Source organism: Pyrgilauda ruficollis, unplaced genomic scaffold, assembly GCF_017590135.1.
Source record: "Pyrgilauda ruficollis isolate IOZ18807 unplaced genomic scaffold, ASM1759013v1 scaffold28, whole genome shotgun sequence".
Lineage (NCBI taxonomy): Eukaryota > Metazoa > Chordata > Aves > Passeriformes > Passeridae > Pyrgilauda > Pyrgilauda ruficollis.
In genome coordinates, this window is record NW_024524155.1 from 818,868 (window position 1) to 827,830 (window position 8,963).

Consider the following 8,963-nt stretch of genomic DNA (forward strand, 5'->3'; position numbering starts at 1 on the left):
GTCGCTTTCTATGGATTTGGAAATAAAAAAACTAAACCGAGCATCAGATGCAAAGGAAAACAACGCTACGAGGTCTTTTAGAAGGGGTATACTTCTTATTTTGCTACAGTCACAAAAGGGATATTTGGGACCTGAAAAATAGAGAATTACAGGGATTTCGAACTCGTCAGATACGAGCTGTTTAGCTTCATATACTTTATATATTTACAGAAAACTTACTGTCTGACCGCCTTGCATTACCGATAATATTTACGCTCTGTGTCTAAGCCCGGCGCTCACCTATGCGCACCCACCCACGTGCGCGCACGCACTTTCTCCTCATTTCCCTCTTTCCAAACTTCCCAAATGGCTGCACCAAATAACTCTCAACAAACAAACAAGCAAACTAACAAACTCCTCCCTTAGAAAAACAATGCGACACGAAAACCAGCGCCCAATCCATCCAGCCGAAGCCCGGTGTGTGTCCCACCGAGCCGCAGCCTGCGGCTGACCTCCGCCTGAGTAGTGGGGTGGGCTGCGCAGGCGAACCTGCGTGGCCGTGTGCGGGCGTGCGGGGTTGGATATGTAGAAAATTAAATAAATATGTAGAAAATTAAATATGGAAATGTAGAAAATTAAACACAGCCTGGTAAAGAAAGTTAATTCAAACTACATGTTGTACACAATAAACTATCTTTTTATTTTGATTATAAATAAGGTGACTGTACTTCCCTTAAAATACAAGTACATAGGAAAACCTGGTAGAAATTTTCTTTTTTTTTCTTTTTTTTCTTTTTTTTTTTTTTTTTCCCTTACAAGGTATTAAAACTGGACACTTTAAACCGGACTCACGTTTTATACTGACAGCAGGTTCTTCGCTATTTTATTTTTTTTCTAATGGCGTTGGACTTTTACCTTCTTTCTCCTCCGTGCCTTTGGCATTTGAATTTCTAGTCCCGGAATACTTTGCTTTCTCTAGCAAGAAATCGCTGAGGCGCCCCCCGCCCCCACCCTCATCCCCCAAAATATAATCGGGCTAATGAATTTGGACTAGATTCCTTCGGTCTCGAGTTCGTCAATCCCACGCGTTTGCTTGTCCTGTTTGCACGCTGAGGATTGATCCTGAATCCCGTTAACCCTCTGGCGCAGCTCTCCTTTGGGAATAGGGTCTGGGCCCCGGGAGGGGCAGGGGCCTTCCGGGGTCTGACAACATCCCGGGTTGTTTTTCCACCAAGAAGGAAAAAAAAGGGGGGGGGGGGAAAAAAAAAAAAAAGAATATTCGTAATGTGTATAATTTATTAGAAGCTTCTTAGGAACTATATTTAAGCCAAATATCTACATAAGTTACAACAGGAAAAGGCGGCGTGCGCAAATAACAAACTGCCGGAGGATTTACGACGGCGTGATCAGTGTCCATAAAAAAGGTGGGGGTTGGTTTGGTTGATTGTATTTTTTTCCTTTTCTTTTTACAACAAAATATACAGGCTACTAAAAACTATGGGTTTAGTCCAACTTTTGACAGCATTATACAGCTACAGGTTCACATCAAACGTAAGGAGGAAAATAAAAGCCAAGCCTTTGATGACTCCACGTCTCCATCCGCTGGCCCTGGCGGTGGGCTGGGAGAGACCGGGGAGGGGGAAGCTGCTTCTTGTGTCTGGGTGACGCGAATGCGTTTTTTGGGGGGAAAACCACCCCATCCCCCAAAATCTCTGTATTTACATGCAAGTCCTAGACGCTGGCAAAGTGTACATCTGATATCCAAGTCTTCAGACCATGTCTAAAGAGGGTCCCCTTTCTGCAGACTGCTCCATGGTTATTAGTCTGAATATTTTTATACACCCCATAGGACAACTTTGGGGGAGAAAAAACATAAAGACCCAAAACCATCAACAGTAACAATAAAATGGAACAAAAAAAGTGTCTCTCTTTCTTAGAGGTCCGCAGAGACCACTCAGTAAAACGGGGGAAAGGGAGAAGAGCAAAAAAAGGGGGATTAAAAAAAAAAAAAAAAGGAAACAAACAAACAAACAAAAAAAGAAAACAAAAAAAAAGAAGAAAAAAGCACACAGTAGTTTGGAGAGGACAGAGATTTGTGTAACTGGGAAAATTTGTTGGGGTTTTTTCTCTTTTTTCTTTTTGCCTTTTTTTTTTTTTTTTCTTTTTCTTTGTTTAATCCTTTTACCAGGTCCTACCGTATAGCAAGGTGGAGCAAGACATGGCAGTGCCATAGTCAGAAGTAGAAGAGTTTAGGTGAGACAAACTGGAGACTTGGCTCTGCAGAGAGGAAGGGCTGGCCGAGTGCTGTCCCATGTCTGGAGACTGCCCCGCACTGTTTGTCTGGTGGCTCTGATGCTGTCCGAGGCTGTTGCCATTGGTAGCCACTGTGATCGTTGTAGCTGCCTGCTGCTGATGGCTCTGGATAGCTGCTGTGGGTGTGTTGGAGCCTGCTTGGCAGGGCTTGCCATCCTTCACAAGCACTGGCACTGCCACCCTTCTGGGAGACTGCTGCTGCTGGCAGGAGCCGTTCTCCTGTTGCATCTGCTGCTGCGCAGCCTTGTCTTTGGCCTGGCGTTTCATCTTGTAGCGGTGATTCTGGAACCAGATTTTGACCTGAGTCGGGGTGAGATGTATCATGCTGGCTAAATGTTCCCTCTCCGGGGCGGAGAGGTATTTTTGTTGCTTGAAACGTCTCTCCAGCTCGTAAACCTGGGCCTGCGAAAAAAGGACCCTCCGTTTCCTCCGCGGCGTGCTCTGGAGCGGGGCCATGCTCTTGCTCACGTCTCCCAGGGAGCCGAGGCTGCCCATGCCTCCCATGTTCATGCCCGAGGACGGCGCCATGAAGCGGGAGACTGCAAGGGAGAAGGCGGCACGTTTTAGGCGGCTCGGCTTGGCCCGGCCCGGCCCGAGTGGGGCCCCGCGCTCCGGCAGCCCCCGCCGCCGCCTGCCCCCAGCGGAGCTCCGCAGCCCCCCGGCAGCCCAGCCCCGGCCTCGGGCCACCCGCGCTTCTAAACAGCGACTCGGGTCCCTGGGGCGAGCGGTGGCCCCGTTCTCGCCCGGCCCAGCCCCGGTGAATAAGGGCGACCACTCACCCCTCGTCCTGCCGGGGGCACAGCCATGAAAGTACCTAAAGTGACAGCCGCGGCGGCAGCAGCCGCGGACAGCGGCTCCGCCGGCGCCGGCCGAAGAGGACTCTGCCGCTCCCCTGCCGCTTCCCGGGACGCGGAGCCGGCGCCTCCGGCTTCCCCCCTCGCCCGCCCGGTGCCGGGCGGCGCACAGGCGGACGGGCACCCCCGGCTCCCTTTGGGCCCCCGGGCCGCGACGCTCTCGCCCCGCTGGACGGCGAGAGCCAGGCTCCCGCTCCCCGCCGCAGCCGGGCTTCCAACCCCTTTGCCCCGCAAAAGCAGCCGCGGGAGGCTGACGTGCGACCGGCCGGGGTGGAAAGACCGGGTACGATCCTCGGGCAGGAGAAGGAATTTGGGGTTTGGGGGGGGCGCGTCTGGGTTTGAGACCGACTTTTGCCCTGTCGCGGACCCCCCGTGCCTTCTGCCCGCGGTGTGTCGGGGCAGTTGCGCCGCAAGCCCCCTTCGGCCACCCAGCCCCGAGCTGACTTACTTGAGGAAAAGCGGGGATCCGGGTTGGTGCCGTACCATCCTGTCGCCGAAGCGCTGTTCCTCATGGTGTCCTGGTAAGGCGGCAGCTCGCTCATGTTGCCCAGGTTCCCATTGCAATAGCCCCCCATCGTAGCATGGGAGAGCTGGGGGACCCCTGCAGCTGTCATATGGTAGGCGGCAGTCACTGTTCCGTTGTGGCCCATGGGGTGCTGCTGCATGGCCGGCTGAGAAACCTGAGACTGTCTGTAGGCTGACAGGGGAGCCCCCAAGTTACTGGCCTCCATGCCCACTTTCTTGTAGCTTTCCTCCAAAGGACTCAAGATGTCAGACACTGAGAAAGGAGTCGTATGCTTTGGGCTCATCGACATGATTCGGCGGCTGGGGAAAAAAAAAAAAAAAAAGGAAGGGGGGGCAAATTTTTTTTTTTTTTTTTTTTTTTTTGCCAGATATTCTGGTGTTGCCTTAACGCCGATCTTGTTGGATGTACACGTAACCGAGTGGACGAAGTCCGCCTTAATTGGATTGAGTGGAGGCTCAGGGCTGCCTTTCGTTTGTTTTAGCCAGACGCCAGGTTTTAGGCTGCCACCAGAGGCGGGGCATAGGCACTAAAGCAACAAGACAATAGAAGCCTACATCTTGCCCAAGATAATTAGCTTACATGCTGATGACAAGGTAAACACCTTTAAGTCTTACTTGTCAGAATTTTTTTTATGTCTTTAGGAAAAAAAAAAAAAAAAAGAGACAGAGAGGACGGGAGAAAGAGAGGGAAAAAAAAAAAAAAAAAAAAAAAAAAAACCCCCGGGGGCCAAACTTTTTTTTTTTTTTTTTTTTTTTCTCCGGGGTGACAATATCGTGGACGGGAAATGGAAGGCAAAGCAAAAAAGACCACCATTTGACTGGGTGAAAGGATTTAAAAACAGCTCCCGGGTGGCAAGGCTGTCAGCCCAGCCTTTGTGAGAGCTGGGGAAACGGGGTGGAATGCCAGTAAGCCAAAGGACAGAATCTCCCTCTTCCCCCACTAAGTTTGGTCCGGAAGGAGCCCCGCCGGCGGGAGGATAACTCTTCGGAGGGCAGATCTTTCTCTCCGGGCCACAGCTCCCCTCGCCCCGCACTCCCCGCACTGGCTTGTCAGATGCCCCGGCCGGCTGGGGCTGAACAAGCGCTTGGGGTTCCGCATCTCGGGAACACTCTCTGTGTCTCCTAAGACATTCAGTGCAAGGATGGTTTGTCTCCCTAAACCCACAAATTCCTTTCAGTTAGGGATTTTTTTTTTTAATATCTCAGAGAGGGGTGGAAAACACAAGTTTGCAAAATCAATCAGTAATTTAATTGCCTAGGATGAGAGACCGATGAAAAATAGGTTAGCGCAAAATGTCGCTTGTTATTCTCAAAGGCAAAGACTCTCACAGTCTCTCGTGGTCCCTCTGAAGCTGAAGCTGCGTTCTAAGGTTATTTATACAGCACGGGAGCTGGATGGAGAAGACCTCTCCGGTCATCTGCTACGCGACCTTGCCAATGAATTCCCCGTAGTTTCCAATAAACTGCAATTTCTGGCACTTTCGGATCTCTTCTTGGATCCGGTGTGAAAACAAAAGCGATCCATTCACAGCCACACACACGCGTACAGGCAGCCAGTAGCTAATGTCACTCGGGTCTTTGAAGAAATCTTCCAACGCCTAGTGTCTCCAAAGCTTATATTTCGGGGTGATTCGGGTGGAGGAAAGAAACATCCCCTGAGTGTTTCACACCCCGGCCTACGGCCCTGGCAACCACAATTTAATACAGCGATTACCTGAATATTAAGAAAATTACAGCGAAGGTACAGTTAACCCTGGGACTTTGAAGTGTCAAGTAACTATTTAGTAATTGCACTTGTAAATATGTTTGTGCTCGGCTGGTTCGTGCTTAAAAATGCAAAAGTGCACTTGCTACCCGGGAATAACTAAATATCTTTGTCTAAAGTGGCAGCATAAATAGCCGGTCGCTTTGTGGCTGTGCTTGATATTAGTACATAAGGATCATTTTGCTTCAATTGGGAGGCTCTCATTCACTAGGCAAGAAACCGTTTAGGAGAAAGTAGGTTCCCGTATGAGAGTTAACATCCTTCAAGTGTAAGCCTCAGTCTTGATTACACTTTAGAGCTCTGCAAGAGGTGAGCTTTTCCACACAAATATAATCGGGGGAACTTTCCTTCAATCAGGCCTCCAGCTCTCTTACATCATCTCAGCTGCTTCTTTCGGCACTAGCTCCCTCAAGGCTGAATATCCCGAAGTGGGCTGGTTGTGAGTCTGCTGGGTCACCAAAGGCAGAGAAGGGCGACTTTGGGCTAGAAGGGCGTTTGGTTTTTACCTCTTCTTTTTCCTCTTTTGTTTTAAAACCTTTCAGTCTCGTCTTTCCAGATCTCTGGAACATTTCTATACACTAACCCCCCTTCCTCGCCCCCATTTTCCCCATTTCTGCTCGTATTTTTGAGTATGGTCTTTGGTTTTGTTCCCACAGAGAGAGAGAGGCTCGACCTTGCCTTAGTGGTTTGATTGCTTGGGGTTTGTTGTTGGTTTTTTTCACCCCCAATTCCAGACACTCCATCCCCATGCCTCTTTCATGAGCCCTTAAAAGAAGGAGGTGGATGGAAGGGAAAAAAAAAAAATTAAATACTGCACGATCCACCAAAACGACGGCTCAGACGGTTTTAATCAGGGGCGAAAGGCGGCAAGTGACCTCGCAATTTGTGGGGCAGGAGCAGAGACTCCGCTCCCATCCACGAGAGTGCGAGGTGGGGCAGCGGGTAGGCCCCAGCAGCAGCTGCGGCGGCGGGAGCGGGGCGCGGGGCTCCGGACGGAGCAGAGCGGAGCCGCCCCGCGCCGGCCCCGGAGCGCCGCCCGAGCCACCCTTTGGCCGCCGGCTGCGCCTGCCAGAGCTTATTTATCCTCTCACTCGAATGAGCGCAGCTCAATCGCCTCCGAAACATTGCTCGGTTAGGTTATCCCGAGCGAGTCGGGCCTTGGCTCTGCGTGGGGTCTGGTAGAGGGAAGCTAATGCGAGAGCTCTTCGTTCACCTTTGCTGGGAAGCGGGTGAGCCTCCCTCGTGCACGTCTGACCGCTGAGTTAGGAGTACTACCCGCGCGTATTAGCGCGTACTACCCGGCTAAAAGTCTAGCTACTTTTAGCCGGGCTAGATGGACGCGGTGTAAAGGAAACAGGTCAGCCTCTGCACCTGCTTTCCGGCCCCAAATGAGCTACAACGGGGCAAGTCAGACCATGGACAACGGGCGAGAAAACTTCGCTGATGTCGTCTCCCTTCACTCTCCCTTTTCTTCCAAGCCCTCCACCGGAGTTTCGTCTGCCAGAGATGGCTGCTCCCAGCTTGCGGGGAGGGTGGCCGTCCCGACAGAGTCCTGCCTAGGCTGCCTTTAGCGAAATGTTAGTTTACCTGGTGAGGCTGCTTAGTAAAACACTCGAGTTAAAAAGAAATGCTAAGGAGGAGAGCAAGGAAGATGAGATGCGTTCTGCCTGGTGGAAGCATTTTCATGAGAAAGGCACGGTTTTCACCCCGTGTTTGCAGAAATGCGGCTACACGGACGTCCCTTCAATAGCTTCTGACCCCACACAATCCTTTTGATAACACTCGAGAGGTGGAAGAATGGGAGACTTTGTCAATCAAATGGTGCCAATCCCAATGGAAACGGTGCCACCAAGACCGCAGAGCGTTTCCTCATCAACTGGATTGCGGGGGCTGGGAACTCAAGAATCAGCTTTTGAAAGTGCGCACAGGGCTCTCCAAAGACAACAATGTCTTTTTTATACGAGCTGCTGTGCCTCCCCAAGGGGAATCAAATATGTTCGGCCAGGCAGAGCTCGGAGGACTCGAAGGGCAGAGGGTAAGGGTCCCACGCAAACCGCACGCAAATTCTTTCTCAACAAGAAAGACGCTTTCTAGGTGTAACTTTTTGACACAAAGCCATCAGGTGCTCCGTGCTCCCTCTGGATCAGTTCACGGGTGCACGTCTGGCTGCAGCCCCTGCCCAGCCCTGCCGCCCCCGCTCCCAGCGCCGAGGAGGCGGCCCTGCCCCTGCCCTGCCCGCCCCGTACAGCCCGCCCTGCCGCGGGGCCAGCCGCTCCCAGAGAGCTCCGAGCTAGAGGTGGCAAGAGCAGATCTGCGACAGAGCGCTTTCTTCGCGTCTGGCCATCAGTACAAGTCTAACACATTCATCGAGAGACGTAAATGACCACCTGGAAAAATGGCACCACCGAGGCAGCTTGCCGCAACTCACCCCTCTCGACCCACCCTGAACGTGCTCATAGAAACCTCATCTGATTGCTTGTGCATGTCGGTGTAATACACCCCCTGTTTCCCCATGCACCCCAGAATGGAAGATGTGCCCAGCACACCTACGCCGGGAGCGGAGGTTTCCGTAGTGATAGTGTAGGGCGGACTTGTGTCCCAGCCGGCCGCGGGCAGGGAGCTGGGAGCCGCTCCCGCCTGGAAAGCACATGCTTGGGCGTGTAAGAAGGCAGGAGTCCTCCCAGAGACGCACCCTGCGAGCGCTACATAGGCACGGAGCGCTCTGGGTGTGTGTGCGGGGGGGAAACGTCTGTTGTGGCTCATGGGGACAATTCCTCGCCGTGGGAAAGCCCCCCTGCCCTGGTTATCTCGTTAGGGTGGGAGAAACCCCTCAGTATAGCGGGCGAAACCTCTCCCCCCTGGCGTGGGAACCTAAGGCAACCAGCGAGACCACCAAAGGCTAAAGAGAAAATCCTCACCCCTCCGCAGAGCACGCACAGTTGCTCCTCCAGCTGCCCAGGGCGTGGAGCATCTCGCAGCTGGGGGTTCTCGGGGCCCCTTCGCCACCGGTGCCTGGCGGCCCCACTCGCAAAGCTCGGTGCCAGCGAGGGCAGCGTTGCCTCCGCTCAGCTCTTTTCCCTCCTTCCCCAGTTGCTGGAGGACGGCTGAGCCCTCCTGCCCTAGTCCTCGACACCCTCCCCGTCCTTTCCTTCGCCGGGCCGTTCCCGGCCAAGAGGGCCAGGGTGGGGCCAGGTACGGGGTGCCAGGGCAGGGCTCCCGGAGCCGCGGCGGCGGGCGGAGGGCCGCCGTGCCAGGGCGGGGGCGGCGGGGCCCCGGGGCACGCCTCGGCCCGCCAGCCACACCGCGCCCCTCCGCGGCTGCCCTGCGTGGGGACCCGCGGGAAAGGGCTCTTTGTAGGCATGGGGGCCCCAGTAGTCTCGGGTGGATAGCAGCATCGCTCGCTTCGATGTGTGATCTACTGTCTGATCGCCTCGCCCGACATTATCAGCAGTTAATAGAAGCCCTCCACATCTGGCTTGCTTAGTGTCAGTAGACTGTCACCACCGCAACAGTGTCAGTACACACAT

General features: G+C 53.3%; 1 protein-coding gene across 2 annotated transcripts; it reads right to left on the reverse strand.

The window, feature by feature from the left end:
* Positions 1–1,438: 1,438 nt before the first annotated feature.
* NKX2-1 (NK2 homeobox 1) lies at positions 1,439–8,407 on the reverse strand. Of its 2 annotated transcripts, XM_041472043.1 has the most exons (3): positions 8,355–8,407; positions 3,595–3,971; positions 2,000–2,831 (listed from the first exon to the last, which is right to left on the reverse strand). In XM_041472043.1, the coding sequence occupies exons 1-3, from the start codon at positions 8,405–8,407 to the stop codon at positions 2,161–2,163; spliced, it is 1,101 nt and encodes a 366-aa protein (XP_041327977.1). In that variant the 3' UTR covers positions 2,000–2,160. The 2 variants fall into 2 exon arrangements, with proteins under 2 accessions (XP_041327978.1, XP_041327977.1); XM_041472044.1 differs by lacking the exon at positions 8,355–8,407 and having other exon boundaries at positions 1,439–2,831; positions 3,595–3,975.
* Positions 8,408–8,963: the final 556 nt, after the last annotated feature.